The sequence below is a fragment of the Myotis lucifugus genome, unplaced genomic scaffold (assembly GCF_000147115.1).
Source record: "Myotis lucifugus unplaced genomic scaffold, Myoluc2.0 scaffold_14, whole genome shotgun sequence".
Classification (NCBI taxonomy): Eukaryota; Metazoa; Chordata; class Mammalia; order Chiroptera; family Vespertilionidae; genus Myotis; species Myotis lucifugus.
Window position 1 is genome coordinate 4,686,683 of NW_005871062.1, and position 22,917 is coordinate 4,709,599.

Sequence of the window (22,917 nt, forward strand, 5' to 3'; positions counted from 1 at the left end):
CCTACCACCTTTACAGCCAGAGTCCTGGTGAGATTGAATGCCCGCCCATTTTCTGGATATGTAACAACGCATGTGTAATTTCCATTATTTGAAAACAAGGCTAAGAGAAAACTCAAGTTCATGCCTTCAGGTACCACATTATGAAAGTCCTGTACTTTATGACATCCCTGTAAGAAGTAAAAGAAAAGATGTTTTCTATTTAGATACATGCATAGAAAACATACAAGCACATGCACATAGGTAATTTTGCACAAAATATACAAATATCTTTGCTGGCTGCACCTTTTACTAAGCTGTTCTGCTCAACTATTTGACAATGTTTCTACAAAGATTAAATACATTAAGTTCCGTTATCTTTTCTGCAAAAGAAAATTAAAGTTCTGAACTGAGATATAAATTCAAGAGCACCAGCTTCCTGTCTCAGCATACAGTATTTGGATTCTGGGAATCTCATATTAACAGTGAAGCAAGGTTAAAGTATTGAAAAACAATGAAGGTAACTTAACTGCTTGCTCTACTATTTAAAAGAACACACAATTATTTTTCATTTTTTCTACATTTCTTTACTGTTTATATTAACTCAGGAATCCAGTCACTCTGCTTGAAAACTAGGCTTAATTTAGATGTCTGATTTTGGCATTCTTGATCACTCTGTTGCAACACTATATTGGTCATGTACAAAAATTTTGGTATTTTTCTTCTATTTTTCCTATGTGCTGAAATTGGATATTACAGACTCCAGATGTAAAAACAAAATGTATTTTTTATGAGTCTTACTAATAATTCAGCCCAACCGGCATGGCTCAGTGGTTCAGAGTTGACCTATGAACTGGGAGATCATGTTTCGATTCCCGACCAGGGTACATGCTAGGATTGCGGGCTCTATCCCCAGTGTGGGACATGCAGCCGATCAATGATTCTCTCTCATTATTGATTGTTTCTATCTCTCTCTCCCTCTCCCTTCCTCTCTGAAATCAATAAAAATATATATTAAAAAATAATTCAAATATGACAAAAAGGCTTAAATATCTCTAAGTTCCCTTAAATCTTTAAAATTATGTGAGTCTGTTACTGGCTTCTACTCGCAACTTCCTATATTCACATACTTAACTTTAATTCTCGTATACTTAAGGTTTTCTTGCTTCAATTCCTGGAGCATGTGTTTTGAAATATGACAGTTACACAAAGAGGTACATTTTGTAATTCTTTGTAACAGGAAATATGTCTTTTAAGAATAGCACTAAAAAGATGATTCATGTGGGTTATCATCACAAGGAAGCTGATATATGCTCAGTTAAGTGATTTTCTAAATACAATTTATCCTGTTTTGATAAAAGCTTCTAGACACTTGTCACATCAGCCAATGGTTTCAATACTCTTAGGTTATCACAAAGTATAAGGCCACAAGGACTGTATTCATAATGAATTTATGTCAGATTTGGTTTAAATCAAGTTTAGACTATCTTTAGAATTCTGTTTGAGTTTTGTGATACCTTCTATTTAAACAGTTCAAAGCTATTTCTCTCATTTGTTAGCTTTTCTTAAATCCTTGTTAAGTAGACAAATCAGACTAAATATGTAATAGTTTTACAAGTAGAAAAAAATGAGATAGAAAAATAAAGAGATATTCCAGATAACACAGTGCAGAGCTAAAACTCAGTTTTTTAGATAGCTCAGTAAAGGTCTTTAACTAACTTATTTTTTAATTATTATTACTAGAGGCCTGGTGTATGAAAATTCTGCACTGGAGTGGGGGTGGGGGGGGGTCCCACTGCAGGCTCGATCCCCAGTAGGGTCGGGCTGGAGGCAGCTGATCAATGATTCTCTCATTGATGTTTCCATCTCTCTATTCCTTTCCCTTCCACTCTGAAATCAATAAAAAATATATTTAAAAAATAAAAAATAATCCTATATAATCTATATAATAAAGAGCCAGGGTCATAACGACCATTACCACCGAAGGCTCAACCAGACCGGAAGTCAGTGCTGGGTTGCTGTGGTGACCCAGCACTGACTGGGGCCACTGCAGGCACCCTGACCCAGCATATGCCCTTGGCCAGAATTGAACCTGGGACCTTTCAGTCCACAGACCGATGTTCTATCCATTGAGCCAAAGCTTTAACTAGCTTCTTAATTAAGAATAAACACCTCTGCTCAGCAGTTAGTTGAGGCTGGAAAAATTATACTGAGACATACAGTTACACATACCACATCATCTCGTCTGGGGTGACCTTTATTAATAAGATCATATAGCTTTGAAGTGTACATTTCCATGATATATGATCTGTATATTGAATTGTGTATCCACCACCCATAGTCAAGTCATCTTTAATCACCAAATATTTGGCCCCCATAACTAGTTTTAACCAAAAGAAATTAAAAAGTCTATTTCAAAGCTATCAGACCTATATAGCATGCAAGAAAAGGAAATGAAGGAAATATTTTACATTCTGAGCTTTGTGGTGGGGGTGGCTTTAGGGCACTGTTGAACCATTAACTTTGGCCTGTAGTGTGTGATGAGCTCTCTCTGTTTCTTATAAGCAGATATATCTCTAGGCCCTTCAGCACATAGACCTGAGACATATGGAATATTTTAAACATAATAAACTATTCCTGAAAATGAAGCCTGAAAATTTTCTGATAATTTCAACATCATTTCTTTGGAATCCAGAAAAAATTGGAACAAAGATCTGGATACCAAAAGAATAAAAAAAATATTTCCAAATGCAAGAAATCACTTAACAGTAAGTGGATTTCCACTATGAAGCAAACACTTGTCTGACTAGAAGACAAATTATCCACTTAGTTGATCTATCAGTTCCTCATTCTGAATTCAAAAGAGAGAAGTTAAGCAGGAGAGCAATGTTTCAATGGCATAATGGTAGTCATGGCAACCTATCATGACATATAGGTAAAGAGCGAGAGGAAATACATCATGTGGTGAGATGTGGGGTGTAATTGGAGGGATGTCTTGACTAACTAAGGATGAGTATGTCCATCCCATACCAGTGGTCGGCAAACTCATTACTCAACAGAGTCAAATATCAACAGTACAATGATTGAAATTTCTTTTGAGAGCCAAATTTTTTAAACTTAAACTATATAGGTAGGTACATTGTTATTAACTTAATTAGGGTGCTCCTAAGGCTTAGGAAGAGCCACACTCAAGGGGCCAAAGAGCCGCACATGGCTCGCGAGCCGCAGTTTGCCGGCCATGGCCATACACCATTCAAGAACTGTGTGAGGGCACGGAAAATGGAAAGGACACAACTCCTAATCTATAGGTATGTACAGTCTCGTGGTGAATTGCAACAAATACTATGAAAGGCCTATCAGGGCCAGGGAAGATCAAATGGGGGAAGATCAAACAGAAAACATTCATAAAAACTTCACAGAGAAGAAAGATTTGAGCTCAATCTTAAAGGATAAGTAGAATATTAACAGATTTTAACTAGGAGGGGAGACATGGGGGAGCGGCACTCGAGGCACAGGAAAAAGTTGTAACTTTCCTGAACTCTAATAGCATTTTGCTTTCTGTGTCAGAACTTAACTAACTTTATATTATTTTTTATGTTGTAGATTTTTTTCAATTGCAGTTTATATTCAATATTATTTCTGTTAGTTTCAGGTGCACAGCCTAGTGGTAAGACCATCAAATACTTTACAAAGTGCTCCCCCCGCCCTCAGTATTTTCAGCACCCACCTGGCACCATACATAGTTATTACAATACAGTGGGGCCTTGACTTACAAGTGTCCCTACTAACGAGTTTTTCAAGATACGAGCCATCTCTCGGCTGATTTTTTGCTTTGAGTTGCGAGTTAAAATTTGGGTTACGAGCCAGCTTCAGATACCCCACCGCTAATTGGCGCAGTGAATGTCACAGTGAATGCCACAACATCAGCCCAGCATCACGTGTCTCACTCGTTCACTTTTTGATTTGACATACGAGTAATTTGAGTTATGAGCTCCATCACGGAATTCATTAAACTCGTAAGTCAAGGCCCCACTGTATTATTAACTATATTTCCTATGCTGTACTTTATACTTAATTAACTTTATTACAATAAACTCTTCTCATGTTTGTCTCTTCCTCTAGAAAATTTACACCTGTGAGGGCAAGAGGTGAGGGTGAATGAGTACTGTATTTCATGGCCAGCTGCTGGCAAAATACTTGACACATGGTAAATGCTCAGTGCATTTGTTCTGCCTGATCAAAAATATGAATGAGAGAAGCAAAGACAGAAGAAACAGAGTTGACAGCTCATGCAGTATGATAACAAGAAGATGACTATTCAAAATATAAGATGTCATATATGAATGAGTTGTAGGATGAAGGGAGGAGTGAGAGTAAGGATATAAAAAGTTTAATGGAGATACAAGGTTAGAACAGTTAGGAATATCTATTGAAACTTTTGCACCAAAGATTAAGTTGGCCGAAAATAATCATACTTATTTACAAAGTCTCTTAAGAACTCTTACCAGTCACTTTTAATGCACAAAACTAAAGGCATTTCAATGGTTAAGCAACTAATTTTTACAAAATCTCTTCTACATGGCAGGCACTGTGTTAGGGGCTTGGCATAGAGCAGGCATTAAACACAGAAATGGCCCTTATTCCCATGAAATTTTCCAGTCCAGTCCAATTCATTCAATTATTTAATCAATTCCTAAATACAAAGTTCATTGGCTTAGCTTTATGCTGTGTGCTTGGTATTCAAGGGAAAGAAAAAAGAGAGGTCACTATCTAGTACAGAAGAAAGAAGTGCAATCATTATAGTAACAAAACTGAAAGATAAGTGCTATCAAAATAGAAAGTGGATGACTCATTCAGCCTAATTAAGCCTGGAGGCCTCACAGACATTTGAATTGGGTTTAAGTTTAGAGGATGGATCTTGGGGTCCTCAGAAGCCCTGAAACTATATGTCAAGTCATGATGATAGATAGATAGATAGATAGATAGATAGATAGATAGATAGATATACTAGAGGCCTAGTGCACAAAATTTGTGCATGGGAAGCGGAGGTCCCTCAACCTGGCCTGCATCCTCTTCAATCTGGGACCGCTGGCTCCTAACTGCTCACCTGCCTGCCTGCCTGATCACCCCTAACCCCTCTGCCTGCCTGCCTGATCACCTCTAACTGCTCTCCCCTGCCAGCCTGATCTACCCTAACTGCCTTCTCCTGCCAGCCTGATCACCCCCTAACTGCACTGCTGGCCTGATCACCCCTAACTGCACTGCTGGCCTGATTGCCCCTAACTGCCCTCCCCTGATGGCTTGATCGCCCCTAACTGCCTCTGCCTCAGCCCCTGCCACTATGGTTTTGTCCAGAAGGAAGGCAGGACGACCAGAAGATGTCCGGTCGACCCAGTCTAATTAGCATATTATCTTTTTATTAGTATAGATATGGAATTCAATGTGTATAGTTTGAAAGAATATATGGTACATATTTCCTTCCTACCAGAGATGAAAAATCATGATAGAGAAACTATAGGGAAAGGAAAGAGATAAAGGAGCAACCAAACAGTTGGGACCAAACTGAAAGAAGCACTTTGAAAATAAAGTCTATTACGTAGACCTTGGACTAACTTGTCTACAATACTAGTATGTGCTATGCCAGTAAACGCCAAGCCTGGCAGTCAGAAATGTGCTTCCTGGTTGAACTTTGTCAGAAAAAAAACAAAATTTCCCATTTTCTGAGAGAGATTTATAAACAGTATCTGACCAATTCTGATTAACTTTACAATGAAATTTAGAGGTGAAGGCAATATACCAATTTTAATGATTATACTAAGTATAAGGACAACCAGCTTTTCACAGATTGGTCTCCAGAATATTCTCCTAAATATCAGGACTTTCAGCAGCTGGTATAAATGTAATATTCAAAACACCTAAAAAAATTGTTCCTCTGATCCTCAGTAAAAAAGAAAGGGGGGGGGGGACAATTTCCTTTGTTTTTATAAGTATCTCGGTATGGAAAAATCAAATACCCAATTACAACAAAGAGGAAGATAAATAATCCAGTAATATGAAAGTTGGGATGGCTTGCTATAATTTAAAGCCCAGGTCTCTAAGTAAATGTAATACTAATAATAGTAAAAACAATAACGAAATTACACCTGTGTCTTTACTGCTATCTATTCCCATATTCCTACGTGAATAAACAGGCAACCTCCAATTTATACACATGTCATTTCCAATTTATACATGTGGCTATTTGAAATTTAGTAAATGACAAACCATGGTGTGCTCTCCAGGCTTGTTACAAAACCTGGCTCATTCAACAAACTTTTACTGAACATCAATTTAACTCACATGATTGTTGAATTAGAGCACTATGAATTCTAGGTCCTGAATGAGGAAGAGTCTGCCATGCAAATGAGAGGAGTAAAAACAGAAGACATGCCAAGGAGGAAAATGCAATCCTGCCCCATTTCCCTTGCAGTTCTGGAACAATTTTTTTTTTTAATTTCTGTTCCTTCTAATCTGAGTTTGCCCTCTGATTTCCCATGGGCCCTCTATCCATGGGTTTCCTTGTGTTCCACAGTTCAGCTTACAACCCAACCTGTGTTCAAAGACTACCCCACCCTTCCAAGTGTCTTAAGCTTCAGAAGTAAAGACTGACCACCCTCTCAGTGTCATTTATGAAGAGTATAACCTTGAAACCAAAACAGAACTAGCCTGAAATCCCAGATTCTCCACTATCAGCTAGATTGCTTTTGAGTAAGTGATATACCACAGTGTAAAAGTATGAACTCGATATAAGGTTGAATCTTGGCTCCTAGCTCTGTGACCTTAAGCAAATATCTCAGTTGCTCTATCTTAACTACAAAATGGAGAGCACAAGATAACTTACCTCATGTTAAGAAAATTAAGTTAGTAATCTTGTGCTCTATTATTTGCCTCTCTGAGACTTGGCTTCATAATCTGTGAAAGGATGACATCTACCTTGAAGGATGGGGATGAGTATTACACATAATATATAAAGTACCTAGCACAATGTATTTTACAAGCAAAATGCAAGAACTGTTAATTTCCTTTTCTGTTTTTCAATTTATCAGTTTTCATCATTCGGCTAAGAGGAAGAAAATTGCTGAAACAAATTAATGTGTCTTTTAACTCACACGGTTATGTGTATTAGAAAAAGAGACTGTTTTTACAAAGTCAAGGCAGAGAATTCAGTTTATAATAATTGAAAGAGTCTACTCTATGAGGACCAAGCGAGTTTCTGTAGAAGGTAGAAAATAGAAAGCAACATCATCATTGCTATACAGTGATAGGAGAATCCAACTACCAAGAACTCTGATTTTGTACCCAGGATGGCAGAACTCTTAGGATTAATGATTTCAGTCAAATACCCAAGTATAGAGAAATAAATGAGGTATGCCACAGATCAAGAGTGATTTTTTATAGACTAGAAATGATGCCTGGTCACCTGTTTTCTCTTAGCCACCTGAACATTGTTGGTTATCTGCCATGGAGATGGTTTGACCACTATGACTTTTTTTCTCAGTCTTCTTTCCAGGCTTTCTGTTTTCATTCACCCCAGGAACATTCTCTCTGGATTTTGATCTTAGTCTTTAAGGGCTCCAGCTATCATATAGACACATCCAATTCTCTGACTCCAACTTTGACTTTTGTTCTAAGCTCCAGATTCACACACATGTGCCACTACCTACTGGCCACTGCTACCTAGATGCCTCACAGACACCTCTAACTCAATATGACATTATCTAAATCTTTCGCTTGCTCCCCAAACCTGCTCCTCCACTGCTATTTCATACCTTGGTTAATATCACTGACATCCTTCCAACCAGGAAAAAAAAAAGAAATCTGGGAATCATTGAAAATACAGAGATAAGTATGGCATAATTTTGCCCTCAAGAAATAGTCAATTTCATGAAGTCAATGCATGTAAATTTCTCCCTGTTTTTAAAACAAACAATAAATTCTCTTTGGAACTTATAATTCTGCTTTTCAATAAGAATGTAAATTATTCTTATTTCTAAACTTGTCAATTACATTGTGAGATCCTTTGGTAAGAAAATAAGATTAATTTTTTTCAGACTATTGAGTATTCAAAATATAAAAAAGTGAACAGAACTAGAGATAAGAGACCTTGATAACTAAATGAACACATTTTAAAAAATTGAAGATATACTTATTGATGTAAAGTCTTTATATATAAAAGCCTGAATGACCAAATGACCAGTTGACCGGTTGCTATGACATGCACTGACCACCAGGGGGCAGACACTCAATGCAGGAGCTACCCCCTGGTGGTCAGTGCACTCCCACAGCCAACCTCCTGCAGCTGTCCACCTCCCCTGGCCGCTGACCGACCTCCCGTGGTCCCTCCCTCAGCTGACCAACCTTCCGAGGTCCCTCCCCCCAGCTGGCTGGCCTCCCTCATTGGCCCCAATGGGGGGGGGGGGTTTGCAGCTGGCCAACCTCCCACATTCCTCCTCCCAGCCGGCCAGCCAACCTCCCTCGGGCCCTTACCCCAGCTGGCTGGCCCCCTCCCGTCGGCCCCAGTCACCGGCCAGGCTGAGGGACCCCACCTATGTACGAATTCATGCCCTGGGCCTCTAGGTGTTAATATTATTCTTTAAATTATTTTTACAATGAAAAATTACAATCATGGAAAAAATACACAATGATCCCCTGGACCCAAACTTAGTCTCAAAAGTAGCAATTTAGGCTATGTCTTATTTCATCTACACCCACTCACTGCAGCCCAAGATATTTTAAAGCAAATCATAGATATTGCATAATTTCATTTGTAAGTATTTCTATGTATCTCTAAATGAAAAGACTCCTTCTGCAAGCATAGCTATAGTGCTGTTATCACAGTTTAAAACAGTAATAATAATTCATTGATATCATTAATATTCTGTTCAGATTTTCCTGATTTTTTCATAACTTGTTTTATAGTTTATTTGAACAAAGCATGATCTAAGGTTCTTACACTGCAATTGATCTTAAATCTCTCTTGCTCATTTTCTTTGTTTCCTTCTTTCTCTCCCTCTCTTTTTCTTAGCTGTTTTATTATAAAATACAATACACAAAAACTTGAAACTTATGAGTTAATGAATTATTATAAAGCAAACACCACTCAGGTTCAGGAGTAGAATGTTGTCAGTTACTTTCCAAATGTCCTATGTCAATCCCAGCTCTTTTGCAACCTCCTGAAGTAGCCACTACCTATATATTTTTATAGTAAAATCACTTCCTTGTTTTCTTTTTTAATTGTATCATCTATAGTACATCCTTAGACACTGTAGTCACATCCATTTTCAACTTTGTCTTATATGTTTCTTTTTAGTCAATATGTTCCCACAATATGCTTTTGTTTTTTCTTGCAGAATTTCTGTTGAATAACCCAAGGCATTTGGCATATAGTTTTCCACAGTCCGGATTTTGCTGACTACAAACTCGTGGTACAGATCAATATATTCTTCTGTTCTCTATATTTCCAGCAAAATGGCAGCAGTATCCAAAATCCACTTGGCACAATTATAGTTAATACTGTTCTTTCATCAGAAGGAATATGCCTGGTTACCTCTCTTGTGATGGTAGCTGTCATTGATGCTTAATGCTTAGATTTGTTGTCATTGTGGTTTCAAACTGATTATATAATTTTATAAAAACATACTTCTATGCACCATTTCATAACTAAATGTACATTTCTTACGGGAAAGGCAGAATAAATACTTGACTTTCCCCTTTATTTACTAGTCTACTTTATATGATTTTGGTATGTACATTTTACCCTTCTTATTTTTATTCAGCATTTAAGTTTGATTTAATATTTTTCTCCCACTTTCTGTTAATCTGAAGGCATTATCTAGTGTATTCATTTGGTATTGTGTTCCCCTTAGTTTAGCTTTATTTCTAAAATGACTTTCTTCTAAGTTGTTACTGAGTTTTATAACTTCTGGACTTTTATAATTCAAATTTATTTGTTATTCTTCTCATCTTGTAGCATTTCTTAATTTTTTGGCTCATTTTTTAAATAGTGGGTTACAATATGTCCTTCTGGTATGCTGGGGTTTTTTTTAGAATGTTATTCTGCTTCTTATTCTCCTTTTTCTTATAATTTTGAATGGGAGCTTTACCTTATTGTTCATTTTCATGGAAAACTAGTTTGTTTTGTTTTTCCTGAGCTTTACAATCTGGCAGGATTTTCTAACTTCAGAGAGATTCCTCTTCAAAAGTATGGTCTTGATATTTCCTGACTGTTCTGCTGCTCCCATTCTTCTCTTCCCTTCCGCTCTACAGAATGGGCAAAAGTAGGTGTACAATTGTTTATATGAAAAATAATGCAATATTTAAGAAATAAGAATACAAGAATAAACTCTGTGTTTCCCATACTCACAACTGCACATTTACTTTTGCCCCTGCATTATCCTGATGTTGTCTACTTTATGCTTCCACTTCCAGCCATTTCTCCTCACTGTGAGTCGTTGTTTTGCAGAGTTCCAAGGCACTAAAACAATTCAAACCCTTCAGAATTTCCTACTATAGGCATCTTGGACCCACCCTTCCCAATTTCAGCTGATGTTCCTAAGTTGGCTCACCATGCTTTCCAGTGAGTATCCATGGGCTTTTGACCCCTCAAGTCTGCCCCGTACCACCCTACTTCCACCTACTCCTCTTCCCATAGACACTAATTTTCCATAAGATTGTGGCTTGACTCACTTGTTTTATTGAAAGTGATTCTTATGGATAACTTAATATTGAGTTTTGTTTTAAATGTTGTTCAGGAGTTTGGCTTTGGCTTATGGGGATATTTGAAGAGGTTAAAAAATTAGGCAGCTAGCCCAGCTGGCATGGCTCAGTGATTGAGCATCAACCTATGAACCAGGAGTGCACGGTTCAATTCCCAGTCAGAGCACATGCCCATATTGCAGGCTCAAACCCTAGTAGGGGTGTGCAGGAGGCAGTGGATCAATGATTTCCTCTCATCATTGATGTTTCTATCTCTCTCCCTCTCCCTTCCTCTCTGAAATAAATAAAAATGTATTTTTAAAAAACAACAACTATGTAGCTGTTGTCACACAAGCCACCTTCTAACACTATAATTTTTTATTAAACACTTCCCAAATCCCTGAGATGTGAAAGAGACCACAGGTGGACTGTGTCTATAAATGAGGGCAAACATGAAATACGTATAAGTAACAAAATACTGACTAGTTTAGGAGTTGAAATTCACCAGATGAATTAGCAGCTCCCAACCTCACTGAGCAGAGTGGAAGTCGGCAACATTTCTCAAATTGTATTTCAGAGGAAGTTAATAGGGCCAAGGTAGTTATAGCAGTCCAGTGAACATAATTTAAGGAATGCTGGGTTGAGGCAATGTGTCCTCCAGCACTTCCTTTAAAATGTCATAGAGTGAGGAAGCAGTTAAAAAATTGTAAAGTCACTAAAGAATATATTGAAAATCTGATTAGAAAACTTTCAGTTTCTACATTAACTCAACAAATAATTGTTGCCATTTAGAGAGGGTAAAGTGCCCTCCAGTTTGCTTACCATATACCAAGTGATGGCTGGTTTGACACTGGAAGGAAAGTATCCATCTATATCTGGACAAGTGATCTTCTGAATACCATATTCTATATACAGTCTATGCACTGGGATTTTCATGGGAGAATTGAAGCAGCTAGATTTTTGGACAACTTCCACAGGAAATGCAACTTTGCTGCAATATGTGGTATTCCTGAAAAGAGAAATATGCAATAAATGGGCAGGCTCATTTGCATTTGTTTTAATGCAGTAAATACATTAAAGTAAGCTAAGTGAACTAATGCTATGTATTGAGACTTTATATGTGCAAGTTCATGTAAGAATTAAATATGTGTGGAAGTATTTCTATATAAATTGACATCATAGAACAAAAACAGACACAGTTAATTACTATTGATATATTAAAATAGTTATATTTTAGATATGTTTCTAAACATGTTATGTGTTTGTATGTACATATATATATATATGTATGTATATGTATATTTAACTTTACCCTTAAAACATTATTAATAATATTCTGTGCTGGTAAGGCAAAGGTGAGTATACCATTAACTCATGGCTGATAATCATATAAACAACCTTTAGAAAATAAATATGGTTCTAAAACTATTCTTAAAAAAGCCTTAGTTTTTGCCCTAGTAATGTTATTTCTGGAACATTTTTCACATGGTAGAATTATGGAAAATGGTTATAGAGAGAGCACATGATCAAAAATGGCCATCCAGTGCTATATCAGCAAAGAAAACATTGGTATATATAGAAAAATCTTCTTTTTTTTGAAAAGTGCAATGAAATTATGGTACAACCATTCAAAGTTCTTTTACATATCTATAAAAAAGTCAAGCATGAAGAAAAAAGTAACAAACACATAAAGCTTCCGACTCTTGTTATCCCATCACCTCACTTTTCACAGAGAGGTATTAAATGTGACCCTCTATGCACCGCAAATTAGCTCTCTAATTCTCTGAGCATGTCGACATTTCCTTGTGTTCATTTGCTATTAAGTTCCTCTTAGTTTATCATAGTTCAAACAAGGGTACGACCATGAATATTTTCTTATAGTCTCTAGTACAGTGTCTAAACTTTCAGTAGATGCTGAATACATATTTATTAAAATGAATGAGACAGAGCCCTAGCCATTTTGGCTCAATGTTTAGAGCATCAGCCTGTGGACTGAAGGGTCCCAGGTTCCATTCAGGTCAAGAGCCCAAGTTGCAGGCTCTATCTGCAATAGGGGGAGTGCAGGAGGCAGCTGATCAATGATTCTCTCTCATCATTGATGTGTCTATCTCTCCCTTCCTCTCTGAAATCAATAAAAATATATTTTAAAAAATTAAAGAGATAGGTATAAAACTTGTGTGTGTATACAGGAAAGCAATAGTGAAGCATTAATAATAAAAATAACTGATTTTTTTAAGGTGATGACTAAATGGGCCCACACTTTCAATAATTTCTATTTAAGGTTTCAAACACATATTAGATCCTCAATGACTCATGAATTAAGTCTAAATACAATGGAAGGTGTGGAGGTATTCATTCCCCTCACCAACATGAAAGGAGATATTGTTTAAAGATAACTTGTAACAAAGGTAATACGGTGGAAAGGGAGAGTGGCAGGCATAATCTCTATCAAAAAATAACAAATTGTCTACCAGATAAAAGTATTCTATGGGTGGAAGTTATAAAAGGTAAATTTTAGTTTAATTAGATACATTTTCTGATTTTTTAAAAAAGGTGATGAACAGTGATTGGGCTGACTTTTATAGCTCCAAAAGTCAAATCTGGATGTCATCTTAATAAGGTATTAAAGAAAGAATAGGAGACAGAAGATGGTGGCTGACGGGACGCAGGCTGAACGATAGTGTGTGAGTGAGAGAGTGAAAGGAGAGCACATGGACATGCAGGGAGTGTCTGTATTTTTGAGTGAGGGACATCTATATTCCACAGGACTTTTGGAGACCGACTGGCCTCCCCTGGCCAGGCAGCCTCTACTACTGCTAAAATCTCTCTCGGAGTGACTGGGTCTGCTGCAGAGACTGCACCATTTTGAAGGGGAGAGCGACTGTTATCAGAAGCCAACCCTTACCTTCAACTGGGGAGACCTCAGATATCTCCTGGGACCCTAAAACCACAACGCCCAGGGACCAGCTGCCTCAGCTGCAAACCCATTAACACCGAGACTCCAGCCTCCCTGGCCGCAGGTGCCTAAAAAGTTTGTCCAGGGGGAGACAAAGTAGCGCCAAATACAGGTGGGCCCTGTGCCTTCTCACAGAGGAGATAGAAGGAACAGCTGACTTGAATAACATCCACCTGAAATTGGCAAATTAAACACAGCTGGTGAGGCAATCTGTGGACAGAAAGGTCAAAGATTGCCAAGAGAAAGTCAACGCAGAAGAGAGAGAGATACATACCAGACACCCGGAGAGGAGCGAACATGGGGAGACAAAGAAACAGCCCCCCTAGGAAAGAAAAGCAGTAATCACAGGAAAAGGAAGTAAATAAAATGGAGGCAAGCAATATGTCAGAGAAAGAATTCAGAGCAATGGTCATAAGGACATTAAAAAGGATGGAAGACAAATTCAATAATATGTGTAAGAACCAAAAAGAAATGAAAAATGAAATCACTGCAATAAAGAACACAATATAAAGCATCAACAGTACACTACAAGAAGCGGAGGACCACATCATGAACAAGAAGACAAGGTAGGAAAAAACACCCAAGCTGAGCAGCAACTGGAAAAAAAATCTTAAAAACAGGAGGAGAGCCTAAGGGAACTGTGGGACAACATGAAACGAAACAACATAATATGGGTCCCATAAGGAGAGGAAATTGAGCAAGAAATAGAAAACCTATTTGAAGAAATAATGACAGAAAACTTCCCTATATTGGGAAGAAGAAAACACTCACATAAGTTCAAGAAGCTCACAGTCTCAAACAAGATGAACCCAAAAAGACCGATACCAAGACACATTATAATTAAATTAGCAAACACCAATGACAAAGTAAGAATCTTAAAGGCTGCCAGAGAGAGACATAAAGTTACCTACAAGGGATCTCCTATCAGACTATTGACTGAATTCTCGACAGAAACACAGCAGGCCAGAAGGGAATGGAATGAAATATACAAAGTCATGCAAAGGAAGGGTCTGAATCCAAGAATACTGTATCCAGCAAGGTTATCAATCAAATTTGAGGGTGAAATTAGGAGTTTCACAGATGAAAAAGGACTAATGGAATTTATTACCAACAAACCAGCAATGCAAGAAATGCTAAAGGGACTGCTGTAAAAATAAGAAATAGGAAGGGAAGAGGGAATACAGGCATAAAGAACAAAAATGGCAACAAACAAGTGCCTATCAATAATAACTTTAAATGTAAATGGTTTACCTGCCCCAATCAAAAGACATAGGGTAGCTGAGTGGATAAGAAAACATGACCTACATCTCTACTGTCTACAGGCGACCCACCTCAGAACAAAGGACTCACACAGACTGATGGTGAAGGGATAGCAAAAGGTTTTTCAGGTGAATGGAAAAGAAAAAAAAGCTGGGGTAGCAATACTTCTATCTGACAAATTAGACGTCAAAGTAAAGGCCATAACAAGAGAACAGGAAGGCCACTTCATAATACTAAAGGGAGAAATTCAACAAGAAGATATAACTCTGGTAAACATATATGCACCCAATACAGGAACACCCAAATATATATATATATAAAAAAACTTCTGGAGGATATCAAGGGACAGATCAACAATACAGTCATAGTAGGGGACTTTAACACCCAACTAACACCACTGGATACAACCTCTAAACAAAAAATCAGCAAAGAAACATCAATCCTAATTGACTCACTAGATCAGATGGAATTAATGGACATCTTCAGAACATTTCACCTCAAAGCCACAGAATATATATTCTTCTCAAGCGCACAGGGGTCATTTTCAAAGATATACCACATATTCGGACACAAGCAAAGTCTCTTCAAATTCAAGAAGATAGAAATCATATCAAGCATCTTCTCAGATCACAATGGCATAAAATTAGAAATCAACTACAATAAAAACAATGAAAAAATCAAACACCTGGAGGCTAAATAGCATGCTATTAAACAATGATTGGGTTACCAAAGAGATCAAAGAAGAAATAAAAAGCATCATGGCAACAATTGACAATGAAAACACAACAATCCAAAATCTATGGGACACACTGAAAGCAGTATTGAGAGGGAAGTTCATAGTTCTACAGGCCTGCCTCTAAAAACAAGAAAAAATGGTAATAAATTATCTAATTCTCCAACTCAAAGAGTTAGAAAGAGAGCAACAAGAAAAGCCGAGAGTAAGCAGAAGCAATGAATGATAAAGATCAGAGTGGAAATAAATGACAAAGAAACCCCCAAAAAAACAATACAAAAGATCAACAAAACCAAGAGCTGGTTCTTTGAAAGGATAAATAAGATTGATAAACCTCTAGTCAGGATCACTAAGAAGCAAAGTGAGAGGACCCAAATAAAATCAGAAATGAAAGAGTTGAAGTAATAACTGATCCTACAGAAATACAAAGGATTATAAAAAAAATACTATGAACAACTCCATTCCAACAAAATGGACAAGCTAGATGAAATGGACCTATTCTTAGAAAAAATAAGCTCCCAAAACTCAATCAGGAAGATAATAAAACCTGAATAGGCTGACAAGGACCAAAGAAATTGAAGCAGCAATCAAAAATCTTCCAGTAATCAAAGGCCCTGGTCAGACGGCTTTACAGGGGAGTTCTACCAAGCATTCAAAGAAGAACTAAAACGTATCCTCCTCAGACTATTCCAAAAAATTTAAGAGGAAGGCATACTTGCAAGCTCTTTCTATAAAGACAGCATTACCCTAATACCAAAACCAGATAAAGACACCACAAAAAAAGAGAATTACAGGCCAATATCTTTGATGAACATAGATGCTAAAATCCTCAACAAAATTCTAGCAAATTGGATCCAGCATTACATTAGAAAGATCATATACCATGACCAAGTGGGATTTACTCTGGGGATGCAAGGATGGTACAATATCCGCAAATCAATAAATGTGACACATCACATAAACAAATTGAGAGACAAAAATCACATAATCATATCAATCAATGCAGAAAAAGCATTTGACAAAATCCAACACCATTTCTTGATAAAAACTCTCAATAAAGTGGGAATAGAGGGGTCATACCTCAACATAATAAAAGCCTTATATGACAAACCTACAGCCAATATCATACTCAATGGGAGAAACTAAACTCGTTTCCCCTGAGAATGGGAATAAGACAGGGATGCCCACTTTCACCACTCCTGTTCGATATAGTACTGGAAGTGCTAGTCATAGTGATAGAACAAGAAGAATAAATAAAAGGTATCCAAATTGGAAAAAAAGAAGTAAAACTGTCCTTATTCACAGATGACATGAGACTATACATAGAAAACCCCAAATACTCCATCAAAAAACTACTAGACCTAATAAATGAATTTGGCAATGTAGCAGGATACAAAATTAACACCCAGAATTCTATGGCATTTTTATACACCAATAATAAACTCACAGAAAGAGAAACAAGAAACAAACAAACAAAAAAAAAACCAATCCCATTTACCATTGCACCAAGAAAATTAAGATACTTAGGAATAAACTTAACTAAGGAGGTAAAAGACTTGTACTCGAAAAACTATAGGACATTGAAAAAAAGAGATAGAGGAAGACATAAACAAATGGAAGAACATACCATGTTCATAGATTGGTAGAATCAACATTATTAAAATGTCCATACTACCCAAAGCAATCTACAGATTCAATGAAATTTGCATTAAAATACCAACAGCATACTTCAAAGATAGAAAACAAACACTTCAAAAATGTTTCTGGAATAAAAAAAGATGCTGAATAGCCACAGTAATCCTGGGAAAGAAGAACAAAATTGGAGGGATCACAATACCAGATATTAAGCTATCTTACCAAGCCATAGTTCTCAAAACTGCCTGGTACTGGCACAAGAATGGACATATAGATCAATGGAACAGAACAGAGAAACCAGAAATCGATCCAAGCCATTATGCTCAATTAATATTTGACAAAGGAAGCAAGAAAATACAATGGAGTCAAGACAGTCTCTTCAATAAACGGTGCTGGGAAATTTAGTTAGATACATATGCAGAAATGAAACTAGGTAACCAACTTACACCATACACAAAAACAAACTCAAAATGGCTAAAGAACTTTAACAAAGATGGGGAACCATAAAAATCCTACAAGACTCTATAGGCAACAAAATAACAGACATATTTCATAGCAATATCTTTACAGACACAGCTCCTAGGGCAATGGAGACTAAGGAGAAAATAAACAAATGGGACTGCATCAAAATAAAAAGTTCTGCACAGCAAAAGAAACCATCAACAAAAGAATAAGAAAGCCCACTGCATGGGAGAACATATTTGCCAATGCTATTTCAGATAAGGGTTTAATCTTCAAAATTTACAGAGAACTCATACAACTTAACAAAAGGAAGATAAACAATCCAATCAAAAAATGGGCAAAGGATCTAAATAGACACTTTTCAAAAGAGGACATACAGAAGACAAAGAGACATATGAAAACATGCTCAATGTCACTAATCATCTGAGAAATGCAAATCAAAACAACAATGAGATACCATGTTGGAATGGCTATCATCAACAAATCAACCTAAGACAAGTGCTGGAGAGGATGCGGAGAAAAAGGAACCCTTGTGCACTGCTAGTGGGAATGCAGACTGGTGCAGCCACTGTGAAAGACAGTATGGAGTTTCCTCAAAATTTAAAAATGGAACTCCCATTTGACCCAGTAATCCCACTTCTAGGACTATATCCCAAGAAACCAGAAACACCAATCAGAAAGGATATATGCACCCTTATTTTCATAGCAGCACAATTTACAATAGGTAAGATTTGGAAGCAGCCTAAGTGCCCATCATCAGATGAGTGGATTAAAAAACAGTGATACATCTACACAATGGAATAGTACGCCGCTATAATAAAGAAGGAATTCTTACCATTTGAACAGCATGGATGGAACTGGAGAGCATTATGCTAAGCAAAATAAGCCAGTCGGAGAAAGATAAATATCACATGATCTCACTCATATGTGGGATATAATGATCAACATAATTTCATGAACAAGAATAGATCCAGAGACAAATGGCAGGGGAGGTGAGGGTGGGGGGAGTTAGGGAGCAACCAAAGGACTTGTATGCATGCATATTAGCATAACCAGTGGAAACAAGCACTGGGGCTGTGGTGACTTGCCAGGGGTGGGAATGGCTGGGGGGTGGGGGTCAAGTGAGGAAAAAGGAGACATGTGTAAAACTTTAGACCATAAATAAATAAAATTAAATTAAAAATAAAACCTGGCTTGTGTGGCTCAATGTTTGAGCATCGACCTATGAATCAGGAGGTCAGGGTTTGATTCCCAGTTAGGGCATATGCCATATGCCTGGCTGGGATGTGCAAGAGGCGGACGATCAATGATTCTCTCTCATCATTGATGTTTCTCTCTCTCTCTCTCTCTCTCTCTCTCTCTCTCTCTCTCCCTCCCTCCCTCCCTCCCTCCTTCCCTCTCCCTTCCTGCCTGAAATCAATAATAGTTTTTAAGAGAAAGTATACAAGCAGTAGAATCCTACAAATTGAATCTTATCCTGATGGCCTAAAGACATCAGGCTATGATTTCAATGGTTCAGTTTGTCATTCTCAGTTTAGGAATCACCTTAGGACAATGAGAAGCTTCTGGTGCCCCCACCAGGCAAGTATAATTTTAGATTTTTCTTTAGAGACATAGAAAATAGACATGTAAACTGAAGAGACAATCTGAAAATGAATACATAACATTAAAGGTATACTTAGGCCTTAACTGCCATGTATCTCTGCTCCTATAATGTCAGGGAAGGCTAGAAAAGTTTGGGGACGAGCTCTAGCCCATGGTGGGCAAACTGGGGCTCGTGAGCCACATGCGGCTCTTTGGCCCCTTGAATTTGGCTCTTTCTAAGCCTTAGGAGTACCCTAATTAAGTTAATAACAATGTACCTACCTATATAGTTTAAGTTTAAAAAATCTGGCTCTCAAAAGAAATTTCAATCATTGTACTGTTGATATTTGGCTCTGTTGACTAATGAGTTTGCCGACCACTGCTCTAGACCATTAGAAGGTTGATTAGGAAAAGGAAATAGATACTGAAGTACTAGAATGTATTGTATAGTAGAAACCAAGGTCACTCAGAAAGTGATTGATGACCCCTTCCCAGGTAATTGCTAATGTCCATGTGGGAATATTAACGATTAACAATTGTCAAAAATGAAAAGGAGCTCAAAGAGCATTTAGGCTGACTTTCTTCTGCAAATATCAGCCATGTATTGACTTGGTTATGGTCACCAGCTAAGTAGTGGCAGAGCTGGGATGGTAATCTAGGTTTCTGTCTTCTCATCCAGTACTCTTTCCACTAATAACTTTTCTAACCTTTCCTACAAAGTACTAGGATGTAATGTACGCATGACTATTTGAGGCTCCTTGAAGCCCATGCACCAGTTTAGAGTCCACTCCAATAAAATTAAACAGTCATGTGAAAGCCTCAGAAAGGCCTTCAGCGTTTCTAGGGACTCCCAAGGCCCCAGTGATCAAAATGTGTTTCTGTGATAGAAATTAGGTCCTTCTTCACTTAATCATTACATGCTTTAAATCTATCCAACACAGTCCTAGTTATCTATCAGAGAACAGTTAACACCTCTGAGTGACAGGGGGCATCAGAAGAAGGTCTGGGGTTACCTATTGTTATGTTATTCTAAATTGTTCCATTGTTATAGGCCCTGAATAGTGTCCTCCCAAAATTCATATGAGGAAGACCTAACTCCCAGTGCCTCATAATGTGACTGTATTTGGAGATAACTTTTGAAAAGGATAATTAAGGTCAAATGAGGTCATATAGGTAGACCCTAATCCAATATGACTAATGTTTTTAGAAGAGATTAGGACACAGAAGACACGGGGGTTGGGGAATGGGGGGTAGGCAGAGGGGACCATGTGAAGACATGGAGAGAATACAGTCATCTACAAATCAAGAAGAGATGAAATGAAACCAACCCTGTCAACATCTTGATCTTAGAATTCTAGTCTCCAGAACTGTGAGAAAACAAAATTTTTATTGTTTAAACCACTCAGTCCATGGTATTTTGTTATGGCAGCCCTAGAAAACCAATGCACTCATTAAATAGTAGGATACAATGTAAAAAAGTAATTCCATAACACAGATGGGAGTTTAAAAGACAAAGTAAAGCCTGGAAGCCAAAAGGAACTTTGGGGAAAAAAGTAGCCAAAGAACTAAGCTTTAAAATGATTATTCTTTAGAGAGGCCTTAGTTTAACTTTTTCCCCTCAGAGCAAAAACATTAATTGGTAGTAAAAGAAATATAGGTATATTGTGGAGTAACATGCAAAATTTACATGAACTTCCGAGAAAAAAGTGAATCTGAAAGAAATTTTGCATACTGACAAAGTGCTTTGCATTATATTCTTAGATCCCCAGGGATATGGTGCCCATTTGCTTCTTAGGGGAATTTTGGTAGGAAAATTGAAAAGCACTGTTCTAAATATATCTGATGCCTCCCAGATAGTCTTCCTTCTATAAAAGGCATCTCCATGTTTTATTCCATGCCAAGCGCTTTGAAAGATGACAATAGCAGATACAAATGGGTTCTACTCCCTGCCCTGCTTAGAGGAATTGATGCTTCCAGGTCGGACAGAAGCGTAGGCAGCTTCCAATGTCAGGGAAAGGGGACAAATAAACAAGGCTCTCACTTTAGACAACCTTGCTATATGTCAGGGTTTGAAAAGGAACCACCTACGAAGAATGTTCTCAGGAGCACAACCATTTTCTCCTCACACATCTTTTAGCCAAACTTAGCTGAGCCACTGAGGTGAAGTGTTAGATGCTTCCTTCCCTCTCCAGATTCATGGCACATGCATCATCTGGATAAAGGCCTGGGGAATAAATGCAAAAGAGCATGTCACCACCAAAAGTCAGACTACCTTAGCATGCAGGTATAGTTGCCCGTGTCATTGAGGAGGGTGGGCCGGAACCAGAGCACATCTTTCTCCTTACTAATGCGGTTGTCCGGGAGGCGGAAGTTAATTGGTTCCTCAAGGTCCCGGTCCTGCCTAGTCCAATACCAGATCAGAGTAAGGCCAGCTGAATGGGCTGTGCTGTAGTTAAATTTCAAGAAGTGTTCAAAGAGTGGGCACTTGATGCGAGCTGGCTCATCTTCAAACACTTGGATCTGCCTCATGGTATCTAGTCCCCAGTCATCGCAGCGTTCTGGAACAATCAAAAAGAAAAGGCAGATGAGTCACCTCACACTTTCTCTCCAGATACCCAATCTTTCCCAGGAACTTCCTTCTCTAGTCATCTTCATTCACCTCTCTTTAATAACTGCATATAACAGGCCCCTGTGACATGAAGAAATGACTTTCCTTTTATTCCTTTACCATTTTATGATTATCTCTTGGCTAACAATTGGATTTAATAGTTTGATCCCACTGAACTCTGAAAGATATAGGGGAGAATCTCACCTGAAAAATAAGTCATGTAGGGATCTCATGGGGCAGGGATCTCAGCTGTTACATCACACTCCCTTCTCTTTTGGAAATTGAGACATGCCATTGTATACAAGAAGGATCATTTATTCTTTAATTGAGGGTTTAATAAATGTCTACCATGCCCCCCTTAGCTTAGTTAAGCCTGTAAGTACAATAGTGAGCAAGAGCAGACATGGTTCCTGACCTTGTTGGACTTACAGTCTAGTGAGTAAGTACTTAGGTAAGTACTACTTTACAACTGTGATAAGTGCTAAGAAGTGCATGGTGTTATGAGAGCATATATTTTGTAATAATTGGAAATTTGTGCTAGTGTTGCTCAGCCATGAAATAAATAAAATGTTACACAAATGGTGAAAAGGGCTCCTGACTTCAGGGCTAGATCTGAGCTCTCCATTGGCAATAAAACCTGAGCCACATTTGTAATTTCAGATATCCTAGTTGCCACATTAAAATGTTTTAAAAAGCAGGTAAAATTATTTTTGCATAGTTTGTTAAACTCAATATATCCCAAACACTCTTAATACACTAATGAGCTGTTTTATATTTGCATTCTTTTTTTGGTACTAAGTCTTCAGAATCCGATGTGCTTAACACCTACAGCGCATCTCATTTTTAGGTAGTCCTGTGTGTCTACTGGACACCAGGTTAGAGAGCAGACCTTAAGAAGTCAAGAGGTTTCAGTGACACTCATTAGGGAACAAAGGTGCTATAGTTTCAATGACTCATAGTCAAATACAT

At 37.7% G+C, this 22,917-nt stretch overlaps 1 protein-coding gene across 3 annotated transcripts in view; it reads right to left on the minus strand.

Annotated features, from left to right (window-relative positions):
- IL1RAP (interleukin 1 receptor accessory protein) overlaps positions 1-22,917 on the minus strand; it is a 152,507-nt gene that overhangs the window by 29,966 nt on the left and 99,624 nt on the right. For all 3 annotated transcript variants that reach the window (XM_023750557.1, XM_023750556.1, XM_023750555.1), the window contains exons 3-5: positions 21,613-21,898; positions 11,533-11,719; positions 4-167 (exon numbers count right to left, since the gene is read on the minus strand). In XM_023750557.1, coding sequence (XP_023606325.1) covers positions 4-167; positions 11,533-11,719; positions 21,613-21,898 — 637 coding nt within the window. The remainder of the gene's footprint in view (positions 1-3; positions 168-11,532; positions 11,720-21,612; positions 21,899-22,917) is intronic.